Below are 19,212 nucleotides of genomic sequence, written 5' to 3'. Positions count from 1 at the left end.
AACTGAGCGACTGAACTGAACTGAATCCTCACAACAACCCTGTGAGGGGGCTATTTAGATGCATTGTACAGCTTTGGTAACTGAGGCTCAGAGTGGAGAAGTGAAGTATTAATAACTGTCCAGGGTCTCATAGAAAGTTAGTGACAGTACTTAATCTCATGAGTACTGTGCATGTAAATGGCGGGTAGACCTCAGAGCTATCTGGCTAAGTTTCCTCCTCTGTGAATGAGAACTGGGGTATCTTCTCAGAGGAGTATCATGAGGATTAAAGGAGAAACTTTTTGTAGAAAGCTTATGCCCTATCTATTCATACTAAACACTCAAAACATCTAGTTCTGTTATTGTAAGCTATCCTATGACTTATTCTCCAAGGATGGTATTGCTGTTTTGCCAATGATTGAGTAAATGATTTGATCAGTATTTATGAACTTTGTGTTTAGCACAGGGGATACAAGTATGACTAAAGAACTCAGAGGGACTATGGTGAAGAAAATGTTTAAAGGAAAAAGTAATCTGATGTGATTAAAGGGTACATTATTATTATAAGAAGATAGTGTGTTGTCATAGACTCGGAGTGATGGGCTGTGGAATTCAGACATGCAGTGGAGGGATCCTGAAGCTGGTTTTGAAGCATTTATAGCAATTTCCTATAAATTCTTCTTAGGGATGGTCTTGAAAGGAAAAGGTACAGAACAGGCAATGTGGGAGGCATGAAATAGTGTGGCTGAGTAAAAAGTCTGTGAAGGTTAGAAGGTAAGAAGGGCTCAGGGGACAAGGGGCAGAGTGGGGAGTCCCATAGGATTTTATGTGTCATGCTAATCAGTTGGCACTGCCAGGAGATCAAACCAGTCAATCCTAGAGGAAATCAGTCCTGAATATTCATTGGAAGGACTGCTGCCAAAGCTGAAGCTCCAATACTTTGGCCACCTGATGTGAAGAATTGACTCCTTAGAAAAGACCCTCATGCTGGGAAAGATTGAAGGCAGGAGGAGAAGGGGACGACAGAAGATGAAATGGTTGGATGGCATCACCAACTTGATGGACATGAATTTGAGCAAACTCTGGGAGTTCGTGATAGACAGGGAAGCCTGGCCTACTGCAGTCTCAGTTCAGTTCAGTTCAGTTCAGTCACTCAGTCATGTCCGACTCTTTGCGACCCCATGAATTGCAGCACACCAGGCCTCCCTGTCCATCACCAACTCCCGGAGTTCACTCAAACTCACATCCATCGAGTCGGTGATGCCATCCAGCCATCTCATCCTCTGTCATTCCCTTCTCCTCCTGCCCTCAATCCCTCTCAGCATCAGGGTCTTTTCCAATGAGTCAACTCTTTGTGTGATGTGGCCAAAGTACTGGAGTTTCAGCTTTAGCATCATTCCTTTCAAAGAACAGCCAGGGCTGATCTTTAGAATGGACTGGTTGGATCTCCTTGTAGTCCAAGGGACTCTCAAGAATCTTCTCCAACACCACAGTTCAAAAGCATCAATTCTTTGGTGCTCAGCTTTCTTCACAGTCCAACTCTCACATCCATACATGACTACTGGAAAAACCATAGCCTTGACTAGATGGACTTTTGTTGGCAAAGTAATGTCTCTGCTTTTCAATATACTATCTAGGCTGGTCATAACTTTCCTTGCAAGGAGTAAGCACCTTTTAATTTCATGGCTGCAATCACCATCTGCAGTGATTTTGGAGCCCAGAAAAATAAAGTCTGACACTGTTTCCACTGTTTCCCCATCTATTTCCCATGAAGTGATGGGACCAGATGCCATGATCTTCATTTTCTGAATGTTGAGCTTTAAGCCAACTTTTTCACTCTCCTCTTTCACTTTCATCAAGAGGCTGTTTAGTTCCTCTTCCCTTTCTGCCATAAGGGTGGTGTCATCTGCATATCTGAGGTTATTGATATTTCTCTCAGCAATCTTGATTCCAGCTTGTGCTTCTTCCAGCTCAGCATTTCTCATGATGTACTCTGCATATAAGTTAAATAAACAGGGTGACAGTTTACAGCCTTGACGTACTCCTTTTCCTATTTGGAACCAGTCTGTTGTTCCATATCCAGTTCTAACTGTTGCTTCCTGACCTGCATACAGATTTCTCAAGAGGCAGATCAGGTGGTCTGGTCTTCTTAAGGAAAAAGATGTACTTGCTGGTATGGTATTAGCAATAACTGTAGAAATTTCCCTAATCAATTTCAAATGGATCTCTGTGGAATGTGATAATTACTGCTTCTGGGACTGACGTGGTGAAGCTAAAAGATGCTCGACTCATTTTTTTGAGAAGAGGAAAGAATAATGAATCTCTTCTCTAGCATCTTGTAACTCAAGCAGTATTTGTTTTCATAAATTCACATTTAACTTTAGGTTTGAATTTGTCTTAAATTGGGGCCACCTTGCAATTTTATGGGCTTATTATGTGTACTGTTATTACTCATTGAGAAATAGCACACAGCTCAATTTATTTTTGTATTGAGTGTCTGTTATTAAATATTTGCACAGTTCAGCAACTTGTGTTATTCCTTAATGAGTAATTGTTATCTACTGTTTGAACATGAATTTATAACTTGTTTTTACTTAGTGATAACATTTAAAATGTAGATTATATTTAGCTAGTTTGCAGATGAAAATTTTGTGTGACTCAAATATGTCTTATTGAAATTACTTGATAATGTTAGTTTTCGTCATAGATATATTTTCAAAATACTACATTAGTTGTGATTATGAAACCCTGGGAATTTAAATTGCTACTTTTTTTTGAAACACAAGGTCAATAGTAGTATTTTAATTGTTTTTCCAGTTGTTATTTAAAAACTCTTCGATACAGAGGGTGAATTACCTGTTTGGGTTCTGGTAGTCTAAACAATTCATATATAGCTTTATTTATTTATTTAAATCTTGAAGCAGTGTTCTCTCGTGATGAATACTTAAAAATGAAAACTTATGATCCTGTGGAGTTTAGTTTCTAAGTCGTGTCTGACACTTGCAACCTCTTAGCCTAGCCCCCTAGGCTCCTCTGTCCATGAGATTTTCCAGGCAAGCATACCAGAGTGGGTTGCCATTTCCTTCACCAGTGCATCTTTCCAACCCAGTGATCGAACCCTGGTCTCCTGCATTGCAGGCAGATTCTTTACCAACTGAGCTGCTGGGGAAAGATGTGATTCTGTAGTGATTATCATTAATTTTTTAATATTAAAGGTTATTTACAATGTTGTGTTAGTTTCAGGTGTACCACAAAAGTGATTCAGTTATACATATACATATATATCTATTGTTTTTAGATTCTTGTCTCTTATAGGTTATTACAAAATACTGAATATAGTTCCCTGTGCTATAGAGTAGGTCTTTGTTGGTTGTCTATTTTATATATGGTAGCGAGTATATGTTCATCCCAAACACCTAATTTATTCCTCCCCCTTTCCCTTATTAGATTTTTAAACATTAAAATACTCTCCTTCAAATATCACTGACTCTCTATTAAATATATAAGATTTATTTAGCGTTTTATCTATATGTATTGCATCATTGTGTTAGGTGTATTTGTGATTAAAAAGAAAAAGTTATAGCCATAAAAATGTATGTTCTTATTAGGGATGACATAATGTAATTCATTTAAAAAATTGCATTCTATTTTTAAGCCAGCAGCTAATAGCTGGAGCTATAGAAGTGATACCACCAGCAAGTTCTAAATAGCTTTCAAACTCTTTCTTCAAGATACATAATCTTGTTTGTCAAATGAGTTCTGATCATACTCTCATCTTTTGACAGATGGTTTATATAATTATAAATGTTATTCTTATAACATTAAAAGATGTAATTAAGGCAGTTCCTTTTTTATATTCATATGACTGTTTCCTTATGTCCTTTAAAACTTTGGCTTTGTTTTTTTCTAAACCCTTTTTTGTAACTCGGTGCTATATTCAAATATAATACTTATTTTAATGAGCTCATCAAATTCCCATTTTTCTTGTCTTTCCTAATATTTCTAAAAATTTCCCATTTTTGGTATCTTGCCTTGTTCTTGCTCTTTCTTTCCTATGAATAAAGTAGAGTAATAGTTGCCCCCTAATGTGAATGTCATGTAATGATACCTTTCTATCTCCATGGAGTACTCAAAGAGAATTATGTATTTTTCCTTATTATTTTAGATAAAGACATTTTTCATGTTTTCTTTTTAAAGCCTCCATTATGCTGTATGGTGATGTCTAGCTTTAAAAAGTCCTTTGTATTAAATTTCTACATAGTTTTTATGATGAAGGAAGACAACATTTTTTAGTTTCAATATTTTTTAATTTAATGAAGGAAGAAATCTTATTCTTATATTTGCATATAACCTTGCAAAATGTATACATTACTATTAATACTCATTTAGAAATATATGTTAAAATAATTGATACATATTAAGATAATTATTTTTGTGTGTGTGACATATTTAGTCAGAATATCTAATGCAGATATATAATGTTCTAGTTAATTAAATTTTCTCAATATTTTTTAATAATTTGTCCTTTTAGGTTGAAAGGAGAAAGTAAGCAGGTGATGGACTATAGAAAAAGACTAGATGAGATTATCTGTTGGTTAACAAAGGCTGAGAATACTGTACAAAAAAGATCAACCACTGAACTGGAAGAAAACCTGCAAGAATTAACAGTAAGTGATTTATTTGTCTCTATATTTGCTGATGCTTTTTTGATGCATGAATATTTACACTAAAAATAAGATATTGGATGACTAAATAAGAAAAGGGGAAGAAGCTTTGTATTTGTGGTAAGACTGGTGAACTTTAAAGAGGAATATATATATACATTTTTTAATTTTAAAGAGCAACTGTTATTTCATCATTGCAGAGGCAAGGCTTCATTCATGTAAAAGTGATGTCATGTGGGTCTAAGTATTGGACCAAAGGATTTTAGAATATTTTAAACAGACATCAGCATTTTAGAATATAATAATGCTGTGAAGTATAGTTTTTTCCTTTTGGATTTAGAAGAGTATTAATTACTGATTACTATCTATAAAATGAGGAGAAGGCAATGGCAACCCACTCCAATACTCTTGCCTGGAAAATCCCATGGACGGAGGAGCCTGGAAGGCTGCAGTCCATGGGGTTGCTGAGAGTCGGACACGACTGAGCGACTTCACTTTCACTTTTCACTTTCATGCATTGGAGAAGGAAATGGCAACCCACTCCAATGTTCTTGCCTGGAGAACCCCAGGGATGGGGGAGCCTGGTGAACTGTCGTCTATGGGGTTGCACAGAATTGGACACGACTGAAGTGACTTAGCAGCAGCAGCAGCAGCAGGATCTATAAAATGAGTTCTACAAGAAGACTCCAAGTGACTGGAGAGTTACTGCAGCTTATTATGGACTTATTGTCACAGTTGTATTAATTAAAGTTTCTTTGTTGATCTGCAACCAGCAAGAATTGTTTAAAATTGTATAGGTATACAACATATAAAAATACATAAAGGTATATAGGTATGTTATAATAATATACCCAAATTTCCATACATTTTTATATCCACAAATTTTATATTTTTTGTGTTAAGAATTAAAGTACTTGTAGAGCAATAAGCAAAATGTGCTCACATTTTTATTAAACAAAAGAAATTGTGTGTGAGTATAGATACATACACATGCATGCAATAAGGAATACCTAAAATGATACCCACTAATCTGATTAGAGATTTTGTCTAAAGGAATACGATTGAGGTATTTGGGGAAAGAAAATGTTAATACTGATGAAAAATACATGGCAAGTGGTTATTAAGTTTTCATTTCAAAATCTGACAAATATCTAACAAGCTTGTGTTTATTATAAAAATTTTAGTAGTTTTCTTGGAATATGCTTTTTGTAAACAATTTGGGGTCAGTCACAAGGGTTAGGACAGTATATTGGGATAGGTAGACACGCACGCATAAAATGCTTCTGTGGTTTCTGGGGATTTTTGGCCTTTTGTTAGAATAAACACCATTTTTATTTTTTAATCTAAGAACAGAATATTAAGTTGTCAAGTTAAATATGATTTTATATGACCCTGTTAAGAGATGCAGGTTGGGAGTAGTAATTCATGTTCACACAGTGCTTACTGGAAGTGGGAGTTCATTCCTGAATTAGTTACAGTTTGTTAATGTCAATTCAGGTTTCTTAGAAGTTTATTTTCCATTTAAGAAATTAAAGGTCCACATTTATAGGACTATTTCCCATAGAGATTTCTAACACAGTTCTTGATCTTTCCCTGGTATGACAACCTTTTAACCATACCTCTCTTCTGACTCCCTTAGGACTTAACCCAGGAGATGGATGTACAAGCTGAGAAACTCAAGTGGTTGAATAGAACTGAATTGGAAATGCTTTCAGATAAAAGTCTGAGTTTACATGAAAGAGAAAAAGTTTCAGAGAGCTTAAGAACTGTAAATTTGTCATGGAATAAGGTGTGTGTTAAGAATTACTGTGATACCTTTTTCATGTTTATTGACTTTGTTCTCAAAGAAGTGGGATTATGCAACTGTTTTAAGTATACCCAAATATGGGCACATTTTACTAATGCTTACTAGTATTGATAATTATGTTTTTTTCATCTGTCATAGATGGAAGCTTATGTTCTCAAAGAATACTTATTTCACATGGGATTTTTTGGCATAGAAGATTTTATATATTATATACTATATTAAATAATGAGTGTATATTAGAATTAGGCAATAAAATGCTAATAATTATGCTCTGAAAAATGAAAGCCTTAAAATAACTTTGTGATATTGCATGTGACTTTTCATATATATAGATTTATTTTAAATGATTTTATTCATTCAGCATGTATTTACTAGGTCCCATCACTTCATGGGAAATAGGTGGGAAAACAGTGGAAACAGTGTCAGACTTTATTTTTGGGGGCTCCAAAATCACCACAGATGGTGATTGCAGCCATAAAATTAAAAGACGCTTACTCCTTGAAAGGAAAGTTATGACCAACCTAGATAGAATTTTAAAAAGCAGAGATATTACTTTGCCAGTAAAGGTCCATCTAGTCAAGGCTGTGGTTTTTCCAGTGGTCATGTATGGATGTGAGAGTTGGACTATAAAGAAAGCTGAGTGCCGAAGAATTGATGCTTTTGAACTGTGTTGGAGAAGACTCAAGAGTCCCTTGGACTGTAAAGAAATCCAACCAGGCCATCCTAAGGGAGATCAGTCCTGGGTGTTCATTGGAAGGACTGATGTTGAGGCTGAAACTCCAATACTTTGGCTGCTTCATGTGAAGAGTTGACTCATTGGAAAAGACCCTGATGCTGGGAGGGATTGAGGGGCAGGAAGAGAAGGGGACAACAGAGGATGAGATGGCTGGATGGCATCACCGACTCGATGCACATGAGTTTGAGTGAACTCCAGGAGTTGGTGATGGACAGGGAGGCCTGGCGTGCTGCAATTCATGGGGTTGCAAAGAGTCAGACATGACTGAGTGACTGTACTGAACTGAACTGAAGTAGGTTGTAATGGTATGTGGCTACCAATATGACTAAGATAAAGTCTTTTTCTCATACCATTGCTTCTTTTGCAGTTGAATCAGAGGTAAAGTAATAGGTTTCTATTTATTTTGGCTTGGGCACATAGCACAATGGGGCTTTCCAGGTGGCACAGTGGTAAAGAATCCACCTGCCAATGCAGGAGATGCAAGAGACCCAGGTTTGATCCTGGGTTGGGAAGATCCCCTGGAGTAGGAAATGGCAACTCACTCCTGTATTCTTACCTGGAAAAGCCTGTGGACAGAGGAGCCTGGCGGGCTACAGTTTGTGGTGTTGCAAAGAGTCGGACATGACTGAGCAGATGAGCACATACTCAGTAAGAAGTCTGTCTGGGACATTGAACAGATATGTTTCTGTCTTGTTTTGGACAGGACCCATATCAGTCATTTTTCTTCCTCTCCATTCTTTTAAAATGATAGCCATCCTTCTATATCTAATGATTTAGGTGCTTTATTGATCTAGCCTCTCTGCTTGAGAACTATTGCCTTTATGGGTCACTGTTACTGATGACTCACACAGCTGCATCTCTGGCCTTGACCTCTCTCTGCATTCAGACTTCATCACAGCTGCGTGCTGAGCATCTGTACTTTGATATCTACAATATCTAACAGGCATCTGATACTAACATACAAGACTGAGTACCTGACTCCACCTCCCTCTGGGGTCTTAGTTTACTTTTCCCACCTCAGTTACTGGTAATCACATCCTTACTATGGTTTATGCCAAAACTCTGGACTCAGTTTTACGACATGTGAATTATATCTCAGTGAAAAGCAAACAAACGAATAAACCCTGGAGTCACCATCATCAGCTTCTCCTTGAAAATTCCTGTCTCGTTGATGGACGGTTTGAATGGAAGGCTACAGGAGTAGATACACAATAAGGCAAATGGAGCAATTTTAACAAATGTCAATATGAGTGGCACATGAGTATTCTCTGGGCAATTCTTTCATCTTTTCTTAGGTTTGCAAAATGTCATAAACTTGGCCACTTCTCACTGCCTCCATGGCCACTAAGTTGTTTCCCGTGTGATGATCATTGCTGTCATCTCTTGTGTGATTCCTGCCATGGCCACTTCATTGGCCTCCCATTTTCCTCACTTTTCCCTTTGTCTGTCTCTTCTTAACAAAGCAGCCAAAGTATTTGTTAAGAATCATTCAGGTCAAGTAAATCCCCTGAGAAAACCCCGCTAATAGTATTCCATCTCATTCAGAGTAATGGCCAAAGTCCTGACAGTGGCTTATGAGGCTGATCGTGTTCTGGCTTCCTGTTATCTCCCTGACTTCATCTGCTACGCTTTCTCCTTGCTGTTTTTCAGACATGTTGGCCCCGTGTCCAACATGCCAGACTCAGCTTGTGCATATTCAGTCGGAGCACATGTATTTATTTAACACAAAGGATGTCAATGGGTATTGTGTAGAATAGGGCATGGTGGCCACTTTGGGAGCACAATGTCAGACAGAGCTTCCTTTATCGCAGGACTTCATGTAGATTCTACACTAATTATGTGAGTTATGAGAATCTAGGACCAAGCAAAAACAAGGCTTATCATGTAGAGAATTTCAACAGACACATTTTAGGAAATACTAATCTGGATTTTTCATTCATTCATGCTTTTATTTGCTCAATAGGATTTTACTGGGCTCTCATTTTATGCCAGGTACCTGGAAATGTAGCCAAGAATATGAAAATGCTCCTTAACCCAAAGAGCTCATTGTGGGTGAGACAGGTAGATAAGCAATTATAACAAGGAGGTATCTGTGGGAATATAAAAGTGGAGAACCTCCCTAATTTTGGGTGGTAGCCATGGAAGGTTTTGTGGAGTTCATATCCAAGCTAATTTACTAAAGATGAATGAGTATTAGTCAGATGGAGGATTGGAGGGAAAGACATTGCAGGGAAAAGAAGCATAAATGACAGGAGCTAGAGGAGACAGAGAGTGAAGAAGATGTCAGGGACACAGGTGATGGATCCACACTTGGACATATCTGAATATACAGTTGACAGGAAGAGTATGACTGAAGATCTGTTTTGGAAAGTCATCAGTCTCTTGAAACTCCACTTGATAAATGAAGCAATTAGAAACCAGGACCCAGGGAGAGAGGCCAGGATCAAGCATAGAATATCTATCACAGAGGTGGGGGTAAAATCACCATTGTAAAATACCAAGAGAATCAAGGGAGAGGGAGTGGCAGCATTAAATGTTGTACAGGAGCAGGCCAGCTAAGGACTGGATGACGTTCTTGATGTCAGTTGAGGGTCAGGGAAGACCGCAGTGGATAGTGAAAGTGGACACAGAAGCTTAGGCATTGAAGTGGGGCAGGAAAACGGCAGCAAGATCATTTAGAAGAACGCTTTCTTTTGAAAATATAATCATCCATATTTATATACTATTCTTCTCTTTCTGTTTGGCCTGATGCTGTAGATATGCAGAGAAGTGCCTGGTGTGCTGAAGGAACGCTTCCAGGATCCCTGTTCTGTTGCTCAGATGAGAATTGCTGGTAAGATACAGTTTTTTCCTTCACAAAATTTTTTATAAACATAGCAGAATTTTATGATTATGAGCATTGTATGTGAATTAGGAAAACTTATTTAAAAACACAATGCAGTTATGACTTATTATTCTGCTTTCAATCATTTGAAAAGAATATCGTCTCTAAACACAAGATGTATTTCACTGCCTAGTGTGTGCAAGGCATTTCCTCTCATAGGAATTAAGAGTTTTAGCCTTTTTTGAGGCCAGTGTGGAACCTGAGCCCCAAAAGAGCTTGCTGAAGGCGAGGGGAGAGGCAAGGTGGGGACGTTGGGGGAATAGTTTTCTAGCAACATGCAGCTTTTCAGCAAATCAATGGTAAGTCATTGTGTTGGCATGTTCTGGAGATGTGTAACTAGGCGCTGATGATGACTGAAAACAAAAAGTTTGGATACCCCTGGGAGCAGGAGTCGGGGATTCGGAAGAGGTGTCCATCTCAGGGAGGCTGTTTGTGGACAAATGCTGATCACTTAGGCGAATGAAGTGTTTTCTCACTATTCATTTCCTTCTCTTTGCTGAGACTAGAGTGCAGGCTACTGCCCCGTAGCCACTGTGACCTCTGCTAATTAATCACTGCTTTGCAAGCTCTCTAAACCACCTTGGCTGGCTCTCCTGGAGCTGTTGAGTCACCAGGCAGAACCTCAGATGTGATTAACCCTGTCTGCTTCCTGTGTGCCATCTGCTGCCTCTCCCCTTCCTCCTCTGACCTCCTGCTCTCCCTCTTGCTCCTTCTGCCCCTCCTCCTCCTCCTCCTGCCCCTCCTCCTCCTGCTCTCTTCTCACTACTCCAGCCTTCTTTCTCCTGTTCCCCTTCTGGAGTCAGGAACTGATGCATGACAAGACTTTTTTTTTTTTTTTTTTTTCTTTTTTTGAGATTGGAGGCTTGTCCAGGACCAAGTTTGTATTCAGTTTTTAATTGTATTTCCCAGTACCTTGTACAGGAGATACCTGGAATCTGATTGGTTTTGTCGATCAAGATCCAAAACACTTGGGTTAGCATTTGGGTCCTGCTGCTTTATCACCTCAAGTTCAACTCCATAACCATAGGGAAAAGGCCTGATGCATTTTGCAAAAGCACATTAGGTTATCATTTAGAAGAACGCTTTCTCTTTTGAAAATATCATCATCTGTATTCATATACTATTCTTCTCTTTCTGTTTGGCCTGATGCTGTAGATTTGCAGAGAAGTGCCAATGACTTACATCATTATGTAACATCATTATGGCAAAGGAGTGGGGAAAATTTGAATGCATATTTAAAAGTACAAAAAACACAGCATTGTAAATCAACTATGCGCCAATAAAAATTTAAAAATATATATCCAAACAATAAAAATAAAAAGTAAAGTACAAAAAGCTGCCAGCAAAACTACACCTTGCATTAGTTTATTCTTCATAAGATATTCCTCCCTGAAGTGTGAAACCTGAAGCTAATTCCAGTGTGTTCTGTGCCTCCTATACAGTATTGTAATTCAGATTTTATTATTCCTTTAAAAATTATATTAAAAAATAAAGTTAACTGTTTTAAAGTGAACAATTCAAGGACATTCCACAGTGTGGTGCAGCCACCGCCTCTGTCTAGTTTGAAAATATTTCCATCACTCCAGAGTAAAAACTCTTACTCAACAGTTTGTCTCCCTTCCCTTCTAGCCCCAACCCCTGGCAACCACAAATCTGTGTTCTGTCTCGATGGATTTATCTGCTCTGGATATTTCCTGTAAATGGGACCATGCAGTGCTTCTTGCTCCTGTGTATTGTCTTTGAGGTGTATACAGTCTAGCTTCTGGCTGACTGCGCTCAGATGGGCACTCAGCACTGAAGAGCAACCCGCTGCACTTTCTTCTGAGTGCCCCTTGCTCATATCTCTACTAATGACCTCATCTCATTTTTAAAAACTAAAGTACCGTTTATTCAATGAGGTCTTCTTTTTCCCATCACAGACTCCCTCCACCTACCTTCCGGTATACCCACAAACTACATGCTTTCTTCCTATTCAGTGGAAGAGTCTCCATTTTGAAGGCCATCTCCTCCTCCACTTGTGCTACGGATCACATCTTCTCTTGAGTTTAACTGATCCTCTTTGTCTCCTCTCTACTGGATCATTCTCATTAGCATACATCTCAATGCTTGTAGATCTAGTATGTCATTTAAACTGATGTATGGTATTTCACGGCATGGGTATACCTCAATCCTCAGAACTTTCTTCTCTAGCTTTGTTCACCAGTCCCATGACTTTAGACACTTAGGCCAGCGCACTTGGAGTCACCCTTGACTCTTCTCTGGGTTTCATATCCAATCCATTGCCACCTTTTTCCAGTTCCATGGCCCATCCCAACTACTTCCCTGATCTTAAACTATTTATCTTTCATGTAGATTGTTGTAATATTCTAACTTACTGTTGGGATTCTATTTTTATCTTATCCCTCATCAATTATTCTGATAGCAGCCAAGCAATAGCTCTAGAAAACAAGTTTGATGTATTATTCCTTTGATTTCAGTCTTTTAATCACTTCCACCATACATAAGTGATTTCTGCTCCCTTACCATGGTCCAGTAGACCATGTATGATCTGTCTGCTGCCTATCTCTGTAATCCCATTTCTTACCACTTTTTCCTTTGTTCATTCTCCTTCAGACATACTGGTCTTCTTGCTGTTTCTAATATGTCAAAAACATTTCCATTTATGGCCCTTGTGCTTGCTATTTCTTCTTTCTTATCCACATGTCCTTCCCTCAGTTATTACATGTTTCACATCTTCACTTCACTTAGTTCTCATATATTCCCTTTTTAGATGGGCCTTTCCTGACCTGAGCACCATAACTCAGTTACATCTTCTCTCCAAGATCCATCCTGTCTCTCTCCAGCTTCTTGCATTAGATTTACTGTATGCCATATATCCATCCCTAGTGGCTCAGATGGTGAAGAATCTTCCTACAATGACGGAGACCCAGGTTTGATCCCTGAGTCAGGAAGATCCTCTGGAGAAGGGAATGACAACCCACTCCACTATTCTTGCCTGGAGAATTCCACGAACACAGAAGCCTGGCAGACTACAGTCCATGGGAACGCTAAGAGTCGGACATGACTGAGCAACCAACATTTTCACTTTCATATATCCATCGACTCCCATCAGAATGCAACCTCCATGAGGTCAAGGCCTTTGTCTTGAAGTGAAAAGTGAAGTGAAGTCGCTCAGTCATGTCTGACTCTTTGTGATCCTGTAGACTGTAGCCTACCACGCTTCTCTGTCCATGGGATTTTCCAGGCAAGAATACTGGAGTGGGTTGCCATTTCCTTCTCCAGAGGATCTTCCCGACCCAGGGATCGAACCCGGGTCTCCTGCATTGTAGGCAGATGCTTTGCCGTCTGAGCTACCAGGGAAGTCTTACACATTCCCATATCTGTAGCATCTAGTAAGTGCCTTGCATATAGCAGGTTTTTAATAGATGTTGATGAAGCAATGGATGGATAATGTAGGTTGTTTTCAATTTTTTAAAACTACAAAAAGTAACAGTGAGGATCACGCAGAATGATGGGTGAGTTATTCTCCAGGGTATATCATGGTGAATTACTGGGGTGACCATGGTGAATATTGGCAACTTTACTTCATTAACTGCAGTCTAGACTAGTTGTTCCAGATTACCTATCCACCTGCTGAATATGAACCTTTCCACTCATTGTTCTACATTGTTCTCAGCACTCCAACATTTCCCCAGAACTCCTGTATGCTTTTAAAAATTATTGATTACCCCCAAAGAACTTTTGTTTGTGTGTTATGTTTATCAGTGTTTACCTAATTAGAAAGTAAAACTGATAAATTTCAAAGATTATTTATTAATTTGTTCAAAAGACAATAATAAAAATACATTCTGTCAACAAAATATTTTATAAGATATTAACATAAGAAACAGAAAAATCAGAAAAGTGACAGCATTACATTTTTGAAAATCTTCAAATTTCTGGCATAAGTGAAGAAACTTGAATTCTTGTATCAGCTTCTGTATTTGCTCAGTTGTGATATCATATATCTTGTAGCCTTGGGTAAAATGACACTTTACATTTGAGAAAGAGTGAGCAGGAAGAGGCAAATAACTTACGATGATGATGCTTATGGTTTAGGCATTCACATTGCTTGGAAGGATCTCTCAGGACCCAGAGATCCCCAGACATCACATTTGGAACATGTGACCTGTGGAGATAGGGTGCTTGATTTTAATTTGTGTTTCCTCAGTTACCTGTGTGCTTGAGCCTTTAAAAAGTATGTTTACTGTCTTTCTTACTTCCTCTTCTGTGGATTGTTGGTTGATGTCTTTTGAGTTTTAAAAAAATACTTAAGTTACTAATTCCTTGTCTGGAATGTGCATCGCAAATGGTGAGTAAGTGAGTGAAAGTTGCTCAGTCGTGTCCAACTCTTTGCGACCCCTTGTGACCCCATGGACTATACAGTTCATGAAAATCTTCAGGCCAGAATACTGGAGTCGATAGCTTTTCCCTTCTCCAGGGGGATCTTTCCAACCCAGGGATCGAACACAGGTCTCCCGCATTGCAGGCAATTCTTTACCAGCTGAGCCACAAGGGAGGCCCAAGAATATTGGAGTGAGTAGCCTATCCCTTCTCCAGCAGATCTTCCTGACCCAGGAACCAAACCAAGGTCTCCTGCATTGCAGGCAGATTCTTTACCAACTGAGCTATCAGGGAAGTCCTACCTTCTCCCTTAATCTGTGGCTTTTAAAATTTTTGTTTGTGGTACTAGTTTCATAATTCTTAAACATTAGTGATCTATTAATAGCTTTCTTTTTTGTGATTTATTTTAGAGCTCCTTTAGTCCTCTGAAATCATAAAGATATTCTTCTATATTTTACAATTTTAGTTTTCATATTCAGGTCCTTCATTCAACAGAGAATTAGCTTTCCTAAGGTACATATGAGATCAAAATCTGTTCTATTACCTTCCAACTGCAGCCATGGGTCACGACTTTTCCCAGCATCACTTATTGACCAGTGAATTCCTCTTCATTGATCTCCAGTGTGGTCTCTGCCAAGGTCAGGTTTCTCTGCCACCTGTGCACTGTGGTTCTTCTCTTCTCATGGTCTATTTGAATGTTTGGATCTATAATACTCAAAGTTAATCATTCATTATTAGCCGAGAAATACAACTAAATATCTGGTAGGGCATAACCCTCTATCCAAAAAAAATTGTTTTGACTGTTCTTGACCCTTTTCTTTCCAAATTAATTTTAAAATCAGAGTTCGAATATATAATTTTGTCAAGTTACAAACCTGTTGGGGTTTTTCTAAACATTTCCAACTTTTAAGGAAAAAGACTTGGCAATTAGTAGTAAATACATTAAATGTTTTCATATTTTTTACTCCAGTGATTCTGTTTTGGGGATTATCTACTAAGATGGCAATCAGAAATGTAAAGATACAAAATTATAAAGAAATGTAAAGATACATCTTACAAGTTCTTATTTTTCTAGTTTTGTTGCTTTGTTTTTGCAAGTTCTTTTATTTTTTTAAAAATTCAACAAATATTTATTGGGCATCTACTGTGTGCCAGGTATAGTTCTAACTGTCAGGGATTCATCAGTAAATACACATAAATGAATGAAATATGTGGTATGTTAGAAGAGAAACAGATGTGTAAGAGAGACTGTGCCACTGAGTTGGCTCTGGAACACGTGAAGAAATCAGGTGTGCTGAGAGAATATTGAGATTTTAAACAGAGAGGCATGAGACCTCATTTAGAAGATGACAAGTAAGCAAAGACTAACAGAAAAATCACTTGTGTTGAATTTCTTTAATATTCCTTCATATTAGGAGTATTCTATGTTCTCTGACTTTCAGTGTTGTGATAGGAATTTGAAAGTATCCTTGATAGATATAACTGTACCTGTGTTAAGTTTTGTTGATAATAGCTTACCTGAAAACTGACAAGTGTTAAACACCTAGGTATAAAAAGTTTGTGTTAAAGCTTTCAGAATAATGATTTTTAAGCTCTTTTTGTTCTTTCGAAAAACAAAGAGTTAAAAGTCTTACTAACCACTCTATAATGCTGTTAATTAAATTTATTGATGGGAGGGATCCTGATTTATCAAGCTTTTCTCTGAACTTGGAATATTATATCTAAATGTTTACATATGGCTGATCAGCCCCTACATATGGACAGAAGAAAAGCAAAGTAATCACATACAAGTTTAGGTCAAAACTTGACTATTTAGGGAAGGAAAGGGTTAATCTAGAGTATCTGAATGGACTTTGATGGATGACCAGAAAATATCTTAATTTTCAGGTCCCTTAGAGCCATGAATGGAAGCTAAAGATTTTAATGTATTTACTGATTTCTTTTGATTGGTAGTGGCTCAATGGAATGTTGTGTTGAGAAGGTACATTTTAAGTCATTGAGAAAAATTGTAATTGTTAGAAATGTCTGCGATGCAAAGAAAGAGGACAAAGAGACAGCCCTTGTGCCAAGTATTCATCAGCTTTGACCTACATTGGCAGAGTTAGCTTATGTGCCAGATCAAATCTGTGGGCCCAGCATGTCAAGGTTTTGCAAAAGCAAAACCAAGGGCTTGTGCTTTCTGTGCTTGTAAAATCTGTACTGAAAATCAGTGAGCAGGAATGGACTGAGTCAATAATCTAAAAGCTTCAATCACAGAGAAGAAAGACTACAGTCTCTGTCTTTAAGTGTGTGGCATAAGTCTAAGTGGAAAATATATCAGGTGGACAGCCCAAAATGACATTCTTGTCTTAGAACCTGTGAAGATCAAGAAAGGCAACTAAAAACAGGAATAGTCAGGACTTATGCATTAAGTGAACTGAGTGGAATTCCACCAGCAGGCGTCTCCTAGTCATAGTGCCGCTTTTCGTGAGGCGCTTACATCCTCCACCCTTCTTTGTTGCCTGTGAGAGGCTGTGCTCAGCATCTGGCACTAATAGAAACATTAGAATTGCAAAGTCTTTTTTTAGCTTATTATGACTAACTTTGGGTTTCATACCCTATTACTTTGCATCTTCAAACCTAGTTTTTTTCCCCCCAGTTTAATTGAGAAATAACTGACATATATCACTTTATAAGTTTGAGGTGTATAGCATGATGGTCTGATTTACATGTATTGTGAAGTGATTATCATAAATGGATCATCTTCTCATATACACATAATTGACAAAAGAAAAGAGAAAAACATTTTCTTCTTATGATGAGACCTCATAGGATTTACTGTCTTACCTTTTCTGTATCTCATTGCAGGGTTAACTATAGCCTTCATGTTGTATGTTACATCCCTAGTGTTTATCTTGTAACTGGAAGTTTGTACCTTTTGACCACCTTTTCTTATTTCTCCTCCCCCTTTCCATTCACTTCTCTTAACCACAAGTCTGATTGATCTCTTTTCCTATGAATTTTTTTTTTTCTTGTTTGGATACCACATATAAGAGAGATCATACAGTACTTGTCTTTCTCTAGCTGACTTAGTGGCAACCCACTCCAGTACTCTTGCCTGGAAAATCCCATGGACGGAGGAGCCTGGTAGGCTGCAGTCCATGGGGTCGCTAAGAGGCGGACACAACAGAGTGACTTCACTTTCACATCTCACTCCCATGCATTGGAGAAGGAAATGGCAACCCACTCCAGTATTCTTGCCTGGAGAATCCCAGGGACGGGAGAGCCTGGGGGGCTACCATCTATGGGTTCGCACAGAGTCAGACACGACTGAAGCGACTTAGCAGCAGCAGCAGCTGACTTAGTTTACTTAGCATAATACCTTCAAGGTCCATCCATGTTATCTCAAATGATAGGATTTTTCTCATTTTTTAATATCTGAGTTATGTGTATACATATATATTTCAATATTAACCCCTTAGCAGAGATATGGTTTGCAATTATTCTTTCCTGTTCTGTGTATGTTGTCTTTTCACTTTGTTGTGTTGATGGTTTCTTTTGCTGTGTAGAAGCTTTTTAGTTTGATGGTAGTTCCACTTGTTCAGTTATATTCTTCAGGTTTTATATTCAAAGAGTCAATACCATGAGCTCTGTCAAGGAGCTTTATTCAAAGAATCAATACCGTGACCTGTGTCAAGGAGCCTTATTTCCTGTTTTTTTCTAGGAGTTTCATAGTTTCAGGTTTTACATTTAAGTCTTTAATCTATTTTGAGTTAGTTTTTGCAAGTGGTATAAGACATAGGTCCAAATTTACTCTTTTACATGTGAATATCCAATTATCTTAGCATCATGTATTGAAAAGACTATCTTTTCTCCATTGTATATTCTTGGCTCCCTTGTCAAATATTAGTTGACTGTATCTGCAAATCTTTTTTAAAGTAGAAGTTCAAGAGGAGTCTTAAGTATCCAGCTGTAAGAAAAGGGGTAACTAAAAGTTAGTGACTGTAAATAAAGATTATTACCTATGTATTCACAATGATGTTTATTAAGAATTACTAATACTCATGTTATAAAGTTAAGTAAAAAAAGGACAGAAAATTACAGATAAATTGGCTTTATAGTTAAAGCAAAAACATCTTGATAAAATAAAATAACACTCCTAACTTTCTCATGATTGATGTATTTTTAAAAATTTTCTCTTGATGTCAGTCTTAGTTACTGCTAGTTGCTTTTGAATGATTGTGGCCCTCAAATAGGCTGTGTGTATGCTAAGTCGCTTCAGTCATGCCCGACTCTCTGCGACCTATGGACCGTAGCCTGCCAGACTCCTCTGTCCATGGGATTCTCCAGGCAAGAATACTGGACTGGGTTGCCATGCCCTCCTCCAGGGTATCTTCCCAACCCAGGTATTGAAGCTGCTTTTTTTTTTTGTGGTCTCCTGCATTGGCAGCTGGGTTCTTTACCATTAGTGCCACCTGGGAAGCCCAAAATACGATGAGACTGTCTTTAATTAGCTTTATTGCAACCATAAGCCTTATAGCTACTTTAGGAAATAATATTGCCATTTCATTATTAAAAAAGAAAAAACGAGGGAGGGTATGTATGTGTACTTAGGGCTGATTCTTGTTGTATGACAGAACCAACTCAACACTGTAAAGCAATTATCCTCCAATTAAAATTAAAAAACCCTCTTTCAATCATTTTACTTAAACTAAAATTTACATAAATACACATATGCATACATCTCCATTATATCACCAATATCAGATTACTCTGCTGT

At 38.0% G+C, this 19,212-nt stretch overlaps 1 protein-coding gene across 13 annotated transcripts in view; it reads left to right on the top strand.

Annotated features, from left to right (window-relative positions):
• UTRN (utrophin) overlaps window positions 1-19,212 on the top strand; it is a 561,026-nt gene that overhangs the window by 245,386 nt on the left and 296,428 nt on the right. For all 13 annotated transcript variants that reach the window (XM_025295004.3, XM_045161922.1, XM_044924139.2 and 10 more), the window contains 3 exons: window positions 4,511-4,646; window positions 6,283-6,432; window positions 9,944-10,019. In XM_025295004.3, coding sequence (XP_025150789.3) covers window positions 4,511-4,646; window positions 6,283-6,432; window positions 9,944-10,019 — 362 coding nt within the window. The remainder of the gene's footprint in view (window positions 1-4,510; window positions 4,647-6,282; window positions 6,433-9,943; window positions 10,020-19,212) is intronic.

Source organism: Bubalus bubalis, chromosome 10 (genome assembly GCF_019923935.1).
Source record: "Bubalus bubalis isolate 160015118507 breed Murrah chromosome 10, NDDB_SH_1, whole genome shotgun sequence".
NCBI lineage: Eukaryota > Metazoa > Chordata > Mammalia > Artiodactyla > Bovidae > Bubalus > Bubalus bubalis.
This window is presented reverse-complemented; position numbering and strand designations above follow the sequence as displayed.